Source organism: Lineus longissimus, chromosome 2 (genome assembly GCF_910592395.1).
Source record: "Lineus longissimus chromosome 2, tnLinLong1.2, whole genome shotgun sequence".
In the NCBI taxonomy this organism is placed as follows: domain Eukaryota; kingdom Metazoa; phylum Nemertea; class Pilidiophora; order Heteronemertea; family Lineidae; genus Lineus; species Lineus longissimus.
The window spans coordinates 9,541,439-9,560,262 of record NC_088309.1 but is presented as its reverse complement, the minus strand read 5'-3'; the positions used below and the strand labels follow the sequence as shown (position 1 = coordinate 9,560,262).

General features: G+C 41.9%; 3 protein-coding genes across 6 annotated transcripts; 2 read left to right on the top strand and 1 right to left on the bottom strand.

The window, feature by feature from the left end:
• Positions 1-327: 327 nt before the first annotated feature.
• LOC135482555 (L-proline trans-4-hydroxylase-like) lies at positions 328-3,210 on the top strand. 2 transcript variants are annotated; one of them, XM_064762683.1, is made up of 7 exons: positions 328-511; positions 814-895; positions 1,120-1,312; positions 1,703-1,794; positions 1,962-2,052; positions 2,386-2,667; positions 2,886-3,073. In XM_064762683.1, the coding sequence occupies exons 1-7, from the start codon at positions 487-489 to the stop codon at positions 3,000-3,002; spliced, it is 882 nt and encodes a 293-aa protein (XP_064618753.1). In that variant the 5' UTR covers positions 328-486; the 3' UTR covers positions 3,003-3,073. The 2 variants fall into 2 exon arrangements, with proteins under 2 accessions (XP_064618753.1, XP_064618754.1); XM_064762684.1 differs by lacking the exon at positions 2,886-3,073 and adding an exon at positions 3,085-3,210 and having other exon boundaries at positions 332-511.
• Positions 3,211-3,232: 22 nt separating this feature from the next.
• On the bottom strand, positions 3,233-11,187 carry LOC135482554 (vesicular glutamate transporter 2-like). Its single transcript, XM_064762682.1, has 12 exons — positions 11,032-11,187; positions 9,199-9,385; positions 8,516-8,649; positions 8,087-8,201; positions 7,575-7,662; positions 7,338-7,427; positions 6,946-7,088; positions 6,263-6,412; positions 5,888-6,020; positions 5,417-5,533; positions 4,997-5,121; positions 3,233-4,637 (listed from the first exon to the last, which is right to left on the bottom strand). Exons 2-12 carry the CDS (start codon positions 9,370-9,372, stop codon positions 4,365-4,367), a joined length of 1,542 nt encoding a protein of 513 aa, XP_064618752.1. The 5' UTR covers positions 9,373-9,385; positions 11,032-11,187; the 3' UTR covers positions 3,233-4,364.
• Positions 11,188-11,675: 488 nt separating this feature from the next.
• On the top strand, positions 11,676-17,046 carry LOC135482560 (probable tRNA (uracil-O(2)-)-methyltransferase). Of its 3 annotated transcripts, none has more exons than XM_064762693.1 (12): positions 11,676-11,758; positions 12,028-12,443; positions 12,675-12,801; positions 13,406-13,619; positions 13,935-14,003; positions 14,302-14,409; positions 14,639-14,710; positions 14,864-14,970; positions 15,331-15,514; positions 15,645-16,287; positions 16,469-16,585; positions 16,789-17,046. In XM_064762693.1, the coding sequence occupies exons 2-12, from the start codon at positions 12,035-12,037 to the stop codon at positions 16,992-16,994; spliced, it is 2,256 nt and encodes a 751-aa protein (XP_064618763.1). In that variant the 5' UTR covers positions 11,676-11,758; positions 12,028-12,034; the 3' UTR covers positions 16,995-17,046. The 3 variants fall into 3 exon arrangements, with proteins under 3 accessions (XP_064618763.1, XP_064618761.1, XP_064618762.1); XM_064762691.1 differs by having other exon boundaries at positions 12,672-12,801; XM_064762692.1 differs by having other exon boundaries at positions 11,686-11,784; positions 12,672-12,801.
• Positions 17,047-18,824: the final 1,778 nt, after the last annotated feature.

Sequence of the window (18,824 nt, the reverse complement as noted above, 5' to 3'; positions counted from 1 at the left end):
CAAACATGTCTGTAACGGCATTTAACCCAGATTCGTAACAATATATGTGCATTGGACGAAGCTATACATGTAAATTAGCCAATGTGATTTTCAAAATGATGCTGTGACAATCTACCATCAGCTTGCCATAGAATACCGCTAATATAAGGGATGGATGTAATACATCCGCAACCAAGGTAAGTTCAAAAGTATGTTTGATTGAAGACAATCACATTTGACATCATTGTCATTATTTGATTATAGATTTGTAATATCCTGGTAAAATAATCAACAAACGGCCTACTTCATTCTGGTTTAATCATAGACCAGCTGATAGTGCTATGTCGTGTGACATAGACTTGTTTTCGATAATCTGTGACAAGGAAGTAGCCTACATCTACATATCGAACTAATCATTTCATTGTCTATTACTGTTTGATTTTGGATTGGGCCTATCCACATTCTAGGTTCTTGGCCGAATCGTTTTCCACGATCTTCCTTATAAAGATGCCAGTGCCGCACAAACTTCAAGGTAACAATCTCGTTTCCTTATTAAATAACTCGCAACCCCATATAACCATATGAGACACGTTCTTCAGCCCATACTATCCTGTTCTTATCCTACCCTTCTCATGTAAGCTAAGCGTAACCAGCCAAAGAAGTGAATGTCGGGTCTTACATTGTCAAGTAATATACATGTATATGTGTGGAACAAGCTTGATAAAGATACAGCACTCGTTTATAGTTTCGAGTGAAGGGCCTACGGGAAGTAATGCGATTGAGCCATATGATATGTTTGGGCACCGCCACGACGTTTTCATCCATAATTTTCAGAGTTTGAAGCCAAAGATGGCGATTTCGTCGTGACACCAGATGTGCAGAAGGCTTTCGATGAATATGGATACATTGTAGTCAGGTAAAACATATCTGTTTGTAAGCCAATATATATCCATAGCACAAGGTCATAAGTATCTTGTGGTCTTTATGACGTTCTCACTGCACAAATGGTCCTATGATGAAGAGAGAAGAAAGATAAGGCTAAATAATAACAAAGACATTTACTCTAAAAAATCCTAATTTATTCAGAATTGATGATTATACACGAACCATATACTATCATTGGTTTATTCATAACGCCAGGGGCCTCCTCGAGCCAGAGGAACTGTCCGTATTGAAAACAGCCATCGAAAAGGATGCGGCCACTCAGGACAAATCGTACGGCAGAGACGATGGGGCAGGGAGAAAGACCAGGGTCAGTCTGTGGAACCACCCAGGGGATGATGTGACTGGCGTTGTGGCCAGGGCAGAGAAAGTAGCCGGGACTTTCGAGAAGGTTGGTTATCTGTGAAGCAACCACATTACCGTGGTGATGCTAATCAGACATCTGCCAGGGCAATTGGATGTACTTGTACGAACTGTGATTGGCGTTACATTCGTACCGTACCAATACATTTACCATAGCCGTCATGCTACATGAACAATTTGTTGCCATTAAGCTCAGTGGAATCTATATCACCATTGCCGTAATGTTAAAGTTAACATTAACATCATGACTTGTCACCGAGTCTGTCAAAGGTTGTATAAGTAACAGGTACGAATACATATACCGTTACTGTCATAACGTTCGAAAACATTTATACCATATGCCTTGATGCCAAAATAGGATATAGATCTATATTGCAACAATTCAAAGCAAAAACCGATTTGAATCTTTTAATCTCAGCTTCTTGGTGGGGAAGTTTACCATTACCATTCAAAAGTGATATTGAAGGATGCCTTCACTGGTGGCGCACATATCTGGCATCAGGACTACGGGTAGGCAAAACATTTATTCGTAATTTTGACTTGTTTGCATTAGACGTGCACGGATGGACCATTTTAAACCAGCCGATGCAGCCTTTAGAAATTCCGTTAAAGTTTCCGACAAGTTCTTTGACAAATTGAAAATGAATTACATTTCACATTTGACGTTAATGTTACAGTTACTGGTACGAGAACGGATGCCTGATGCCAGACATGGGGACTACCTGGATCGCTTTGGACAAAGCAGACGAGAGCAACGGTTGTCTAAAGGTAAGCAGTATTCTGCCGAAGGCTAAAATAGTGCCGCATATAGCGCTGTGGAGGCAACAAGAGTCAGTCGTTCACGGTTCACCAAGCCAATGATTACCAGTTTTTTATTTGTTTTGAGGCGTATAGAATTCGTATATTAGTATATGAATTCATATTGTATCCGTCAATCTTTTGATATGATACGCCTATGTCTCGTCGTATTTTGCTTACATGTTGAAAAGGCCAATCAGCGTGTCAACTCGCCAGGAACTAAAGGAGAAGTAATGACCAGTTCAGCAAAGTATCCGGTATCACACTCATTATGAGGTGAAAGTGACCTTTTTACCCCTTCAGATCATCCCAGGATCACACAAAGCGGGACGCGTAAGTCACATCCGAGTTGGCGACCAGGCTGGCGCTGACCCAGAGCGCGTTGAATACTTCTCGGAGAAGCTTGGCGTCCTTCCCACCGTCCTTGACCCAGGCGACGCCCTATTCTTCCACTGCAACGTACTCCACCGCAGCGATCAGAACAGCAGCCCGAACAGGAGGTGGTCGTATCTTGTGTCCTACAATCGTGCCAGTAATGACCCATTCAAGGAACACCACCATCCCCGATACACCCCGATGGAAAAGGTACGTCAACGTCATAACGAAACCGGAACATTTCTCCAACAAAACCAGTCCCTATTTTGATGTCATCAACAAAAAAGACAAGCGCGAACACAGCTGTGTGCAAAGTTCGACCTGGCGATTGATGGTCGATAGCCTAGCAAGACGCCTTCACTTAGTTTTCAATATGTAGCAAGACCCTAGTTCTTTTAGTTTCCAGTTTGCAATCTTTTTGTTTCCAGGTCCCTAACTCCATGATCCGAAAATGTACGACCGATCTTAAGTCGGAAGGAAAATGGTTCATGGGCAACCCAAATGATGAAGATATTTCCTTGGCTGGTTTGCATGGTGGACACTAACCACATGTACTATATGTCAACAGAAAAACATGGCTTTAACAGCTAAATTCCTGAGCTTACACCACTACATTATTGATTGCAGGTCCCTAATTCAAAGATCCGCGACTGCTCAACTGACCTCAAATCCGAAGGAAAGGGATTCTTTGGTGGACCAAAGGACGACATTTCTTTGGCTAAAATGCATAGCGGCCACTAATCAGAAAGGAAATATACGAACTTTATTGGTTGAAAATCTGTATTTTATCAATATGGTACATAATGAATTACTTTTTACTTCACGTAATGACTATGTTTACCTTCAAGGTACAATTATAACGAATATATGTACATTATGCAATATATGAAATCAGCAGAATGTTCCAGAGGTAATTTTTTAAAACACAAAATGACTCAAACTAGTAATTTCCTAGTTTGTCTCAAACCTTAAAAGTCTGAATTATCTGAAAATATCATTCAGACAAAGCAAAACCAACGACGAGTCAATCGAAGCAAAATACTGACATCAACTTTTCGTAGCCATTTTAAGCTTTTTTTCGTAAAATGTACAATAGAGTGGTTTTCAAACTTCGCATCACATGACATCACAGCAAGCTAATGACATTGTATTTATATACACGTATAAATTACATCATAAAGACACAAGTTCGCCTATAAGGATGTTATTAGTTGTCAAAGCTTCAAAATGTTTTCCCCTTAATTATAAGAATCTACCAAGGTAAGTTCCAAAGAGTTTATTGTTCTATTCCACTGAAAGATTATATCAATCGAGAACAGTGCTTAAGTCTAGAATCCCGTAATACTACGGCCGAGGGAATCGATAGAGAGGTTAAGATTTCGATCCGAGAACGAGAAAGAGAACAAGGTGGGTTTTTTCTCTGGTTGACGTCATCAAGTCAAACTGATTGTTTTGCATCATTGTTTTTAGGCATACCAGGCATTATAAACACACTGTTTCATTTCATTTCTGACAATAGGCAATACGACATCTATCGTCAAAATACCACCTCGTTCCCGTTCTCGGATCGAAAATCTTAACCTCTCTATTATAAACGTTGAGTACGGCATATTTCTGAACACGGCATACTTCTAAACACGGTATCAGGGAAAAAAGTTCTGAACACATTATCAAGGGAAAAAGTACGATCGGCTGTCGACTTTATCATGACATTGTCTGCTCAAATTTCGATAATTTACTATAAAACTCCCTAATAGTATTACGTCCATCGGTACAAAAACATGCCTACTATTTGTGGAACATCAATTCCAGCATTCCGTTGTTGAGAGACCAAGGCCGTGCGGTCTCCATTTTCGAAGACGATTTCAACTGCAATGTGACGGAAACCAGTAAAAATCATCCAACGCCTAGTAATGCGTGATAGAACTGTACCACTGAGTGTCAGACGTCCTGTACCCATCATTCAGGATGGACGTTGACTCATCGTCATCACCCCAAGCGTCTATTTCACCAGCGATCTGTTCGGGGCCTCCCTCTGCCGGTTGGCTGACTAGCGTCTTATGCTCCGGCGTGTCCGACCAGGGCTGCCGCTTCCCAGAGGCGAATATGGCGTAGAAGAGGACCCCACCAAGATGGATCCCTGCTGACATTTGGAACACAATTGCCCACTCTTGTATTGTCTGAATGGCAAGAAAAGGAATGTTATAGCATCGGGAAGCGCGGTGGCCGTGGAAGAGCGCCGATTGGTATCACTGAGAACAATGTGCCAAACAATGTGTGGATGCAGAATGCCAATTTCAAGTAGCCGTCGATAAGGAAAAAATTGAAAAAAGTGAGAAGAAATTGAAAAAAACACGAATCGGATGCGATCGTTGCTTTATGGTTATAGGCCTATAGCCAAACTTTATGAAGTGATCATTACAGATGATGGGTTAAGGTTGTAGTAGCAAATAACGGTAAACAACCAGAATTGCGAAACGCCTTTTGCACAGGCACCTTCGCTCCAAGGTCTGATCAGTTGGTTGCTGTTTATACTTACGTGGCCTTTCGTCATTAACTGGACAACGTTAGGCATGATGATTCCGGCGATACCGCCGATTTTTACGATACCAGCGATCAGGCCCGCCCTTTCCGGAGCGAGATCATGCGGATTAACTTGGTAACCTTAAAAAGAGTAGAGAACTTTTGCAACATATATTAGTAATAATGTACATACTATTTTTGACCACTGCACATCGTGACTGCCAAAACAGACCGCCATTTTGGATCCATGCAGTCCACGATTTGAGGAGTAGACGCAGGTGGGTAAAGACACTAGAATCGAAGTGCGATCGAGCCACCCAGAATCAATTGATACACAACTTTAAAAAAAAACACACTGGCATATTTCAGTTTTATTTCAAGGTGTTTGTGAGAAGGTTTAGTGGTTTTATCTTTATGATAGAAGAGAAGGGAATACCTGAGATAGCGAAGCCACTAAAAGCAACTCCGACTGTCAACACGGCTAAAGCTGACCACTGTTGGCTGGTACCAATAAAACTTAGTCCGAGAAGGCAGCAGGCTTCTATTCCAAAACCTGCAGAAAAAAACATTTGTAGTAAATTTTCAAAGACATCCATCTTTCACACGAATGTATCTGTTGTAGTATCAGGAAAATACTGTATTGCAGTTTCAGAAAAATGGGATACTTGTATAATTTACCAGAGAGAAATCTGGCGAAAATAAATGAAGGGAAATTCTGACAATTACTTCCTAAATTCATCGGTCCAACATTGGAAAGATACTCTCCTTCTCCGTACGTATTTCCTTTCGCTTACTCATTTCGCCAAAAATAGAGTACGTTATTTTTAGTATCGTGGACAAGGTGGTGCTTTGTATAGCCTTCTCTGGTACTTCATTGAGGCAACTCTAGAAAAAAACTCTAACTTACCACCACAATTGAATATCTTCCTTGTGGCGGTCCGACTCAGAATCTTCTTCTTCATTAGGGTATCTGCGAGAATCCCACCGAAGAGCACCACGATAGTCATACAGATGTGAGGGAGAGCGGACAAACCTCCGAGCTGAAGAGAGAGTATTAACATGTTAGCAAGTGAAATAGACAAAAAATGGGCTTCTAAATCTCAAGAATACATTTCAGCCCGCAAAGTCTGAGGTAAATTTAGATAGTGGACGTTTCCTATTTTTTAAACTGTCTTATGTTTATTCTTGTTTAGAAAATGTTACCCATATTTCTATGTGGATTTTGTTTTCAAAAGGTGCAGGGTTTACTCCAGGACACTGAAAGTGAAATGTGAGTACTCACCGTATCCAGATTCAAACAAAAAGCGTCTCTGAAGTACTGTGGTTGTTCGGTGATGAGAAGATAGAGAATCCAGCACCTGCAGAAACTGGCTACGAATATCGCCCATATTGGAGGACTGGTGAAGATGGCCTTCCATGGCGTTGATAGGGCCTGAAAGAAAGAAGGTCATTATAAACATTTACACTTTAGGTCAATCAAACCACAGTACGCATACATTAAAATACAAACCAAGACGTTTGTATCAGGAAAGGCACATATTCTCTCAGGTTTCTTAAAGCAGTGGACTCCATCTTGTGCAGAGGTCGTCCATGATCTGCAGTATCTTTATATCTTTATGCGGGGAGCAAAAGGGGACATGTGTGGAGAAAGATGCAGCCTTGATTAGAAGACAAGCCCAAAGGGTGCACCATAAGTCATATCAACACCATGACGCATGATACATACGTTAGTTGATGGGTACATGTATGGAGAAGGAGTCCGTTTTTACGACGTATACATGTAAGCCTTCATGATAAAACAATACGTGGATGTCTATACACATGTAGGTAATCACGATAGAAAGCAATAATTTAGATATAAAAATATATGTCTGCTTTTGATAAATCTATTGCCACCCATTTATATGGTATTACCAAGGAAGTTTAGCCAGCATTATCAGTTGCAAAGAGAGGGCCTAGATGTACCTGATTTGCGCCAGCTGACTTTGCCTTGCCTGTGATACTCTTCATGAAGTTTGTCTTCTCTATGGTTCCAATGACCGGATCGTTGGTGGGACTCTCTCTGATGGTGATAAACCAGACAATGCAGACAAACACACCTGCCCCAGCTGAAATTAAAGGGAGAGTATAGCATAGGCCCCAGCAGGGTAGGTCAGATAACGTTCCGCGAAGTCGCCGGATGGATCTCCCCTATCTCTCACAGTAAATCACGCCGGTATAAGGAACATAATAAATCAAACACAACCAAGATCTCACTTTAAATACTGATGGCAAAGGTCTCTCACACTTTTGATGACATCATGCTGCACTTGAGTAAAAGAAAAAGAAGATACCTGCAGTAAGCCTAAAACACTTACTGAATATGAAGAATATATTCCTCCAGTCGCCAGTGCTGCATGTTACGACACCGGTCAGGCCAAGCCCGACAGCAGCGCTAAGATATGCCCCTGCAACAAGACAGAGATAATGTTATCAAATCGTACATGCAAATGTATTTCTTTGTTGATGAATGTGGTGGGTTTTTTATATGCTTCGATCCTACGTTGGATACTTTTTTGGCAATGACGCGTTGGAAAACTAGGGCGTACATGTACCTGACGTCATCGTTGTAAGGATGCGGCTCTTCTCGCTGCTCCTTGCCCAATGCGCAAGGACTCCATTGATGGCTGGCATAGTGGCTCCCTGTAACATGATGAAAATGAAGCATTGACGTTATTGACCTTATTTGATTTTATTCAGTGTCATTGTGTATTTGTCGACTCCTTATTCACATTTATCTCATTAGTGCCCTATTGAGCTACAATGTATACTGTTCATTTTCAGACAGAATATTAGGCCTATTTTGATTTGAAACATAACGTCCAAGGTCTTCTTTTTCTTCCTTTTCCATCAACGGCCCCTTCTTATTGCTCATCGGTACATTATAGCCCATCACATGCTCTTTTCAATATCTCTCTTTCTTCCTTTTCCATACATGATCCCTTCTTGTTGCTCAGCAGCACATTAAAGCTTAGTCACATGGAGAAAGCTGGCTGGATATCAGAAATGTTGTTGTGAGCTATATCGAACCGACGGGAACTTTATGGATAAGATTATGTATACCCACCTCGACTAGTCCTTGCACCACCCTGACTGTGAATGGGATGGACCAATGGATGTGCATGGTAAAGGGAATAATCAGGAACAGCAGGAACGAGATAAATAATGAGCCACCGAATACTCTGAAAAAAAACCGTCGTTAGAATACTCTGAAAAAGAACCGTAACACTGATTCATCGTCCTCCAAAGAACTTCAGGAACCGTCTTTCTAATATCGTCCCAATGTTTTCGTTAAAATCTTGGGTTTTTACTCATGGTCAAATTGACTTGCCTTTTACTGGAATGCAGGTTGAGTTGCATGTATATCTTAACGTAATCGTAACGCGTCGCTGCGTTGGACGAACTTGATAGGGCAGTATAAAGCAAACGTCCGCTCTTCATAAAATGACGGTAAACTAAATCTATAAGGACAACTTAGCAGGGCATCCCAACTTACTTGTACGCGGCGTATCGCTGTGCCAAGAGTCCCCCCGGAATCTGTGTGATGACGTAACCGTAGTAATATGCGGACAGCACGTTACCGGTGGTCGCCGAGTCCCATACGATGATCTGGTCGGCCGGAAGCTTACACTGAATGACGCAAGTGAGACAAGAGGTTGAGAAAATGCAGTCACTCGCATATTGACCCTGGCCTCAATGTATAGTCATTGCTCAGCTTTCAGACAACGCGCATCAATATGGGCGGAGGCTACGAGAAGTTCAGTATGAGTTACTCCATGCCACCTGATTATGTCACTGTAGAACATCCACTGAATCTTGGATTAATTTCAGCGTTATTATACATTGAATGTCAATGGAGCTGTTGAGACTGTGTTGAGTATGAGCGCCAAGCGCTAACGTGAACAGAGACAGCTCTGGTCAGAGAGGAAACGTCTTTAATTGACGAAATGATCCGCAATACTAGCATGCCTATATACCCCTTTGCAGTTAATGATTGCATCCATTGGATGTTGCTGAAGATGATTTTGGTTGTGCAATCCAGAAAAAAAGGTGTAAACGTATATCTTTGGCGACAGACGTCTTCGCCGTCATGTGGTCATAAGACTGCATCACAATGAACTGGCTGCATGGCTCATTCCTTTTCTCCGGATCTTCTGTTCATGTAACGTCGTGACTTACCCAGTCTCCAGTCATATTGGGACAATTGCCGTCAGTGACATTGGTAGTGACTAAGTGGACTATTGTCAAGTTGAAGACTGTCCTCATTCCAAAGCCAAGGCACAGCAGGGTGAATCCCAGCAATGCTAGGAAGTACCGCTTGGGAAATAACCTGTAGAACGCCTTGCAACACATCGTTCTGGTTTAACTGAATAAAAATCAAGATAGTGACCGTTATTATCAAGCTTTGTAACAGACAATGACAGAAGGGCTTTGCAGTGTAAGAGAAATATCGTACTGAAACCTTATTTACTCTCCTAATTAGACATCGCATGCTATAGGTGTCGCTGGTTTAGGAACTGAACTTCTTTGCACGATCATTATCGCATGATGCATGCTTTTAGCCTGTGCATAAACTGTACTTATAATTCTTTTGAAGAGGTCTGCGATCAGACCAGTAAGGATGCGGTGAGGCATATTGCATGGAATTTTCAATGTGGAACATGGGAAGAGATGACTCAACTCATTAAATGTACACAATTCATGCACAGGCCAATTATTTCAGGTCAATATCATGAAATTTTCACGCAGTTGGTGAATGATGGTTTATAGATGTCAATAGGCTAAGCCTACAAAAGGATCGTATTCATCGATAAGCCCTGTAAAATGCGGCCGGCCTACATTGATACTGATATTTTGAATGCGCTTTTTCAAAGGGCCAGCTCAATATAAAAAGCTCTTATAGACCAATACAACAAAAATTCGACTCGTCGAGCTAAAAACTGTGACATTAAGGATAAATGAGAAAAAAGCCTATACAGGTATTCCCTACGCCAAATACTGACTATGTTTGAATAAAAAAACAGTCACAAGCAATGCGCATTGCAAACGATCGAATGCGCCGACGTTTTCCGCCTTCCAAAAACATTGGTCACCAGATATTGATCACGGCGACATAAGCTGATAATTATTGCCGAACCGGTGGTTTACTTTGGTCTATGATGAGAAAAATAGGAAGTCACGCACCGTCCAAGCAAGACGTGCATGGTCTTCAAATGAAAATATCCAATCACTGAAATACAATGTAGTTTCAGTCTATTTCCCAAGACGGTGGTGATCCCTTATATCGCCGATTCAGGGATTGAACTTTTCATCCTAGGACTGGCGATTGCAGACTCAAAGCCCACCTCAAGAGGATTAACATGGCCGAGTCCGGGAGGTGCCAAGCCAGTGCGACACATCTGATCAGACACCAGAGCATGCGCTCCAGAACTGCCCACTCTGATGGGACACTGAGAGATTGGCCATGGTCATACGGTGCATCATTGGAGACTAGCTCTGCATGGGGATCAAAGGAGGAACAGGAGACGACAGCCAGGTTTATAAGAGACATAGGCCTGGTTGTGTAGTTTTACCATAAATAGAAAGTCGAACGCTAAGAAGACGAAGAAGGGCTTGAACTGATGGCTGGTACCTAATGGACAATTGTCACAACCAACAGGTCCGCTGAATATAACTTTGTCTCCGAGTTATCAAATGCAGTCTCATAGTCAAATATTTATTGCTTAAGGCCTGGTAACCAATGATTTTTTCAGCATGTTGTCCATCTAAACAAATATGATAAAAATATTTTGTCCTTTAAGCAGGAAACCCCGCACAGTATACAAGGAGAGAAAACCGCGGTGTTGTCATCATTTGATTCTGGAGGTAGTATGAGGCCGGGGCCGAGAGAGTTTAAACTAAAGCTGGCCTGACCGTATCAACTCAGGCCAGTGTCCCGGGCCAGTGGCACGTTCGGGATAGGCCTACACCTAGTCATTGACTTGCATGGGCCCTAGCCCTATCGTTACTTACCTTGAGTTTCGTTCAGCAGACCCCCTTGCTATTGCTGGACAGGAGAAGCTGATTTAAAAGCAAGAAAAAAATGTCCCGAGTATGACCCGATGTACCAGGTATTGCTATTTCCGAACAAACTTCTTCCTGGTTGTGATGGCAGACAGACCTGTGAATACCGTGGTATATATTAATGTACAATAGCTATATCACCACACCATATCGATAAAATAGGTTAGTGGCACTATCGATGGGTTTTCCCAACAATTCACGATGCGACTGACTGAAGTCCACTGGTCAAACCGGGACCTCTTGTCTCAACCGGCAACATGATGTTTATCGTGGAGTTTTATGCTAGACGTACATAACGCTCTTCCCCAGCGTTTATTTTCATTAATGTCACAATCTTCTGTTAACGGAAGAAAAGACTTGCGCCGGCGGCGTTCGAACGCTGCCGACACAATTAATACATAACCCAAAGGGAAGCTACTGTTTTTGTTTCAATATATTTGATCATAATCAACTATAATAAAACCCAGCCCGCTAGAGGGTCCATCAATGTAATGAGTGATTTTGCCGTTTATCAAAGGAGACGCTTATTTTGGAACAACCCGTATAATAGCTGATCCCGATGGGGAATTCCCTACAGAATGACGTCATTTTGGGAAAGCCCTACAAAACATGTTTTGTTGAATTTCTCAATGTAAAGCAGGTTTTGATGTTTCTTAGTGTATGATATGCCTAGAACGTATGTAGAGCATGGAGTATATCCGAGTATATATTACCTTCCTTGATTCTGATATGCGGCTTGTGTAATTTGAGTACAGAAAAACCTGATATTAGTCATAACTTGCATTGGATAACCATCTGGCAGAGGGTATATGACCTGCATTGTTAGCCATGCTCATCTTGTAACTCACTGGTAACCTGTCTGTAGATACATGTTCGTTTGAGGATGATGGTGGTGGTGATGAAAATGATTACTTTATAAAACCCTTTCTAACTGTTATTTTTCAGATAAAGAATGGACTCTTGGAATGAAATAGGTTGCCTGGCAACAACTTGTACCAGTACTGAGAATTTTTTGAAGGCGACATCTATCCTGATAGAGAAGCCTCATGTCGTTAACCGGAATCTTTGTGGCGCTACACTCTTGGTCCGAGAAAAACTGTTCAAGCTTTCAAGCTCCCTACCAGACCTTATTCAAAGATTGATGCAGTTCAGGTCACAGAATGCTACTGAGTTGAGGAGTGGTGAATTCAGTTCCTCTTCTTGTGATAGACTTTCTGAGAAGCTGCTGCAGGAGCTGAGTTTTGACGATACCTGTTCTAGCGATGGCAGCAATCAGGTGGAATGGAAGATGACAATTCGGCTGGTGCTACCAAAGAACCCACAGAAATTCAGAAAGCTTATAGAATTGGTATTAAGTAGTGGTTAGTAAAATTAAAACTATTTGAGGACGCATTTTCAGTAAAATCCATTTATAATATTCTATCATTCTTAACCAGTCAGCACCATAAAAGTTTACTCTCGGGACTGGGAGATGGTTGATTACGATGTTCATTATGTTATGAAATGAAATGCCGGTGTCAACATAATCACTATTATACTTTCTCCTTTATTACCATCTTAAAGTCCTTCAATTGTACTTTCTTTCACAGTAGCAGTTGGTTCTGTGGTGTTCTTCCCCCTGGTGGCCATAGGGGAAGATACCACTGAAGTTAGCGATGATCAAGCCTTTTCTATCTCCCATGCTGTTTGTGCTGCCAAAGATGAAGAAAACAATACAAGGTAAGAATAATCAAACTACAGTAGAACCTCTCTATTAAGGACACCTTCGGGACTGGCAAGTGCTGTTCTTAATAGAGAGGTGTCCTGATAAGCGAGGTCAAATTGAATAGAAACTACCAATTTGGGACCAAAACTAGTGTCCTTAACAGAGAGGTTGTCCTTAATAGAGAGGTGTCCGCTAAGGGAGGTTCCACTGTACATTATAATTGAAATCAAGCAATATACCAGAGGTCTGGACTAAAGAAGGAAAAATCCTAGTAAACGGAGGCAGAAAACGTCCTAGTACATGTAAATCCTCTCACTTAAGGACACCTTTGGGAGTGACAAATGCTTCTCTTATAAGAGGGGCGTCTTAATAAGAGTGGTCTTATTTGATAGAAATTGTAAAGTGTCCTGAATAGAGAGGGTGTTCTGTGAACAGATGTTTCTGCTAATGGAGGTTCAGTGTATCAGTAATTAAAAATACGGTCTCCTTATCATGTAAAACACCTTGTGACAGTTGAAAAGACTGCATAGTTAATCATGACTCATTCTCTACATGTCTTCAGTGCTACCCGTTTAGTCTCCAATAAATATGTCAGTGACAGGCTTCATGACGTTTCAGGACTGCCACTCTCTCTATGCAAGCAGAAATGTCCAAGGCTCATTTACATCACTCGGAAAAATGGTTGTCTGATGTACTGCTGCCAAAACTTGTGAAGTGGTCAGAAGAAGACAACCTTCACTTGGGGTCTTCATCTATCGCACTTGTATCGTTGGAGCGGTATAATCAGGTTTACCAGGAAATGAAGGAGAAGTATGGGAAGAGATTAGTGGAGGTGCGTATCGTTATCCTTCCTGCATGATCATACATGTACTTTGAAGTGGTATTAAAGGCACTTAACTGTATTATTAGCTCTTGGCACCAGTTTGTTGCGCCAGTCACTCTGACTTCAGCTTTAGCTTCAGTAGAGGGGATGAGAAAATTCACTCCAGTTTGGCAAGTCAACGAATATTATTGAAAACTTTAAAAAAATGTTTTTGTAGAAATCAATAACAAAAGGTCAAAGTGTTTCTGTCAATCTGATTGGCTGAAACAGACAAGAGGGTTTATTCTAGTGTGATTGAATGAATCATTGTGTTGTGGATTTCAGATTTGGCCTGAAAGGACTGATCCGCTTAAGTTTGTTTATGAAGAAGTTGCAATCGCTTCGTATCTCCTGGTGAGTTGTTTTGGTGAACCTGCTTTTCTTGCTCATCCAATCGTAGCATTTAGAAGATTGAGAAAGATCCCGATCATGAAGCATTTTATTGCCGGGAATATAAAAAGCCAAAACGCAGAACCCAATTTGGAGAATCGTATAATTGCCACTGCTATTCCACAGGGAGCTGAGATGCTTAAACACTACAGTGCGTATTTGTTGGATTTTTATGCCACTGTTTCCAATTTTAAAACGGTTTTCGAGTGTTTGAGTTCAATACTGTATGGAACAGTTTTAAGCGTTTTTCCTTTCTCTCCAGGTCCTTTTTGAGGAAGAAAGAAGGCTGAAGAATTTCGACCGTCGGCAGAGTTTCGTTGATCTGGGTTGTGGCAATGGATTGCTAGTCTATGTACTTGCTAATGAAGGGGTGGGTCATGATCTTTTCAAATTCATCGATCGATCAAGTTCATGTGAGTCTAAAGGGAGACAAGCTTTCCAAGTTTAAAAATCATTTAAATTTTTTGATATTTAGAATATTGAGCTGCTGACCATTTTAACTCAAGGTTGTCAGAAACACACACTGCTAGTTCTCAATTTCACAATTTTCAGTATCTTATCCAACAAATTTGCCAATATAACTGTTGAACATGTTTCAGCATCCTGGCAAAGGAATTGATGTGCGCAAGCGAAACATTTGGGACATGTATGGTCCAGAAGTGATTCTTGAAGTGAGTATTCCAGATCGTTTTCATTGACAATTTCAGCATGATAAAACTTTGTGAATATAATATATCTTCACAGAATATGCCTATACTAGAAGAAGCTTGGGAGAAAAGATACAAGTACATGTATTTGATGCTGATGACAAACCTCTTTTTCAGGAAGGCAGCATAACCCCCTCAGATGAAACACTGTTCAAGGATTCTGATTGGCTGATTGGTAACCATAGTGATGAACTGACTCCATGGATACCAGTTATAGCTGCCAGGTAACTGTTCTAGTGTAAATAGTTCAAGTTAGCTCATCTTAATAAATTACTAATCCAACTGATGAACCAGGATTTTACAGTTCAGATTCTGAAGAAGCACCTTCTCAGGCTTACAAGAATCTGATTAATGTTAATGTGGAGCTGATGACCAGACTGTAGCTAATGTGCTTCAGACCTGCTCCCTGAAGAAGAAGAGAGAGCAATACTGGCCATCTGACCACAGCCAGAGCTCCTGGGTGAATGTCTCTTGGCCAGCTGACTTCATTACTGAAAACGGACTGACTGTCTAGCATGCATCTCCGAAATTCTGTATACAGAACAAAGCCAGTTATATGTGATATGTCCATTGTTTTCTTTTAGGTCCAGCTATAACTGTAGTTACTTTGTCCTGCCGTGCTGTGCTCATGACTTCAATGCTAAGTTCTCGGAGCGTCGTCCGGGGTGTAGTCAATACCAATCCTACCTTGGTTACGTGAGAGAAGTCGGGGCAAAGTGTGGCTTCAAAGTGCAGCAAGACATGCTGAGAATTCCTTCAACAAAAAGGGTAAGAAATTGCTCAGGGTATTTACTGGGAGTTGATTGTAGGCCTAATTGTTTGTATGTCAGGTTTTGTTACTGATATCATGTCACTATCTTGTTGTTTTTACCTGACTAGTATTTCCTTTACACTTCAGACTTGTTTCATAGGATGTAAAAGAACTTATCCAGTGGAGGACGAAGCAAAAATAGATAAGGAAAGGACTGCGTTCATCAATGAAAGATGTGCAAGAGTAGGCAGTCAGCGAGCCAGTACTTCCTCAAATCAGAAGTCCTCTCACGGAGTAAGAGATGGTACAAATACTGAAGTTACGGAATCCAGACATTCTGATGATTCGACAGAAGTTATGGGAGTCTGCAAATGTGAAACTGATTCTGATTGTCTCCCGAAATCGTCACCATCTGAGGACAAAGGCACAACCTCAGTGACTGTGACTGCTGTCTGTGACAAATGTAATAAAGACAGTATTGAACCAAGAAAAAGGAAATGCAGTAATTCTTTAGAGCAGGATGGAAAACCAGACAAACAAATATGTATCCAAAGTGATGCTTCATCTCGTGATTGTGCCTCTGATGGATCTAGTGATTGTGAGCGACTGAGTCGGACTTCTTGGGTTCCGAATTTCAAACCTCGCGAACAGGTGGAGAAGGTTCGTAACTGCACTGGTGTGTCTAAAGACCTACAGGAGAGGATTGTGAACGAGGTTTTCCAGGCAGTTCTCAAGGCCGATGATGCATCTTCTGTGGTCACCCCTGATCAGAGGAATTGGAATCGAGGAGGTATGCGAGATGAGTTCAGAAACTCACATGTTTGTATATTTCATTCATGACTATCCCCTAATCGAGCTCGGAGAGATCTTTTCTGTACCACATACACATGTACCTGTTAATTCTTTGTAGTGTCATGTCGCTGCCCAAGCCATCAATCGCTCATTGAAAGTCTGCTGATTTTGTCTTGCAGGTAGTGTTCCCCTCGGTGAGGTTGCCAAGATGTTTGACAAATCTTCCCTTGGCCAGCTGAAGAATGAATGCGGTGGACTGCAGACACTATTGCGCAACAAGCACCAGATATTCATGGGTAAGTGTCGGATTTATCTCTTGACCAAAAGTTACAGCTGGGTCTGCTCAGCAAAAAACGCTGTGGATTCCATCTCTCAGTCACATGTACAGAGGAAACTACAGAATGTGATCAGATTGCAAGAAGAAAGACGATATATAGCTCACTGCTCGTGTTTTTTTTACAAAACCAAGACATTAATGTCTCCTTATTCCTCGTTTCAGTTGTTGGAGGCAAAGTTTACCTACGCCATGAGGATGGCTCAACACCTGTTCGAAAGGAAAGGAAGGCTCAAAAAGATAATGCAGCTTATACCAAGACGAAACTGTGCTGGTTCTTTGAGTACCATCCTGACGGGTGCCCTAAAGATACTAAAGACTGCTTGTTTGCTCATGGGAAGGAGGACTTGCAAATGTCTTCTAAGGATTGAAAAGTTGTGCCAAGACATTATAATGTCAAGGGTGGTGGATGTATGTGATAAGATAAACTAATTACACAGAATTTTTGAGTTTCTCATTTTTTCTCCAGAAAACAAGGTACGCTGTCAATTCTTTACACCCTGAAGTGTCCGGAGTGATTCCTTTGTTGTAAGGACAACGCCAAAAGATGCTGTCCTCTGAGCTGTTTAGTATTGATTCATAATTGTGAGCTCGTGACATTCTGGCATTGAGATGAGGTAATTGCTATGTCCTCCACGATGTCCCAACCTGTCCGAAAAAATCTGTCTTAACAAGATGGATTTTCAATCTGAACTCGTCCATCTCGTCCTGTTGAGGACTGCCCTTATTCTGATGTTACTGAGGAAAAGTTCTAATCTCACTTCGTCATGTACTTGGTGGGACTTAATCCAGCGTTACTGTCGACGGTAGTTTATTTCACTCCGTAAGGATCTTTACAGTCCTCAGTCTCACCTTTATCAAGACAATTTCGCATTTCTGCCCCGTCGTGCACCTCTGGTGTTACTACCACACCTACTTGGCAACTTCAGGTTGAGGACAATTTCTCAATCCGACCTTACCGAAGACTGGTTCACTACGTCTCCAAGTTGAGGACGATTTCGCAACCCGAAGACAGCTTCACCACGTCTCCAAGTTGAGGGGCGAATTCTCAACCCGAAGACATTTTCACCACATCTCCAAGTTGAGGACGATTTCTCTACCCGAAGACAGTTTCACCACGTCTCCAAGTTGAGGACGATTTCTCTACCCGAAGACATTTTCACCACGTCTCCAAGTTGAGGACGATTTCTCTACCCGAAGACATTTTCACCACGTCTCCAAGTTGAGGACGATTTCTCTACCCGAAGACAGTTTCACCACGTCTCCAAGTTGAGGACGATTTCTCAACCTGAAGACATTTTCACCACGTCTCCAAGTTGAGGACGATCTCTCAACCCGAAGACAGTTTACTAACCTCTCCAAGTTGAGGACGATTTATCAACCTGAAGACAGTTTCACCATATCTCCAAGTTGAGGGGCGAATTCTCAACCCGAAGACATTTTCACCACGTCTCCAAGTTGAGGACGATTTCTCTACCCGAAGACAGTTTCACCACGTCTCCAAGTTGAGGACGATTTCTCTACCTGAAGACATTTTCACCACGTCTCCAAGTTGAGGACGATTTCTCTACCCGAAGACATTTTCACCACGTCTCCAAGTTGAGGACGATTTCTCTACCCGAAGACAGTTTCACCACGTCTCCAAGTTGAGGACGATTTCTCAACCTGAAGACATTTTCACCACGTCTCCAAGTTGAGGACGATCTCTCAACCCGAAGACAGTTTACTAACCTCTCCAAGTTGAGGACGATTTATCAACCTGAAGACAGTTTCACCATATCTCCAAGTTGAGGACGATTTCTCAACCCGAAGACAGTTTCACCACATCTCCAAGTTGAGGACGATTTCTCAACCCGAAGACTGTTTACTAACCTCTCCAAGGTGATGACGATTTCGCAACCCGAATACAGTTTCACTACGTCTCCAAGGTGAGGACGATTTCTCAACCCGAAGACAGTTTACTAACCTCTCCAAGTTGAGGACGATTTCTCAACCCGAAGAGAGTTTCACCACGTCTCCAAGTTGAGGACGATTTCTCAACCCGAAGACAATTTCACCACGTCTCCAAGTTGAGGACAATTTTTTCAAACAGCCCTCACCGAAGACAGTTTCAGAAGCTCTTGAAGTTAAATACGATTTCTCAGTCCGACTTGCCGAAGACAGATAAGTTGTGAAAGACTTCTGACTCTGACCAAACTGAG

What these genes read in the sequence shown, in the direction of transcription:
- LOC135482555 (XM_064762683.1), top strand. Translation starts at nt 487, where the DNA reads ATGCCAGTGCCGCACAAACTTCAAG. An exon ending in AGTGCCGCACAAACTTCAAG is followed by an intron (nt 512 to 813) that starts GTAACAATCTCG and finishes CATAATTTTCAG; the next exon opens with AGTTTGAAGCCAAAGATGGC. An exon ending in ATCTGGCATCAGGACTACGG is followed by an intron (nt 1,795 to 1,961) that starts GTAGGCAAAACA and finishes TTAATGTTACAG; the next exon opens with TTACTGGTACGAGAACGGAT.
- LOC135482554 (XM_064762682.1), bottom strand. Translation starts at nt 9,372, where the DNA reads ATGTGTTGCAAGGCGTTCTACAGGTTATTTCCCAAGCGGTACTTCCTA. An exon ending in CAGCGATACGCCGCGTACAA is followed by an intron (nt 8,202 to 8,515) that starts GTAAGTTGGGAT and finishes GTTTTTTTTCAG; the next exon opens with AGTATTCGGTGGCTCATTAT. An exon ending in GAAGATATTCAATTGTGGTG is followed by an intron (nt 5,534 to 5,887) that starts GTAAGTTAGAGT and finishes TTTTTTCTGCAG; the next exon opens with GTTTTGGAATAGAAGCCTGC.
- LOC135482560 (XM_064762691.1), top strand. Translation starts at nt 12,035, where the DNA reads ATGGACTCTTGGAATGAAATAGGTTGCCTGGCAACAACTTGTACCAGT. An exon ending in ATGGGAAGAGATTAGTGGAG is followed by an intron (nt 13,620 to 13,934) that starts GTGCGTATCGTT and finishes TGTGGATTTCAG; the next exon opens with ATTTGGCCTGAAAGGACTGA. An exon ending in GAATTCCTTCAACAAAAAGG is followed by an intron (nt 15,515 to 15,644) that starts GTAAGAAATTGC and finishes TTTACACTTCAG; the next exon opens with ACTTGTTTCATAGGATGTAA.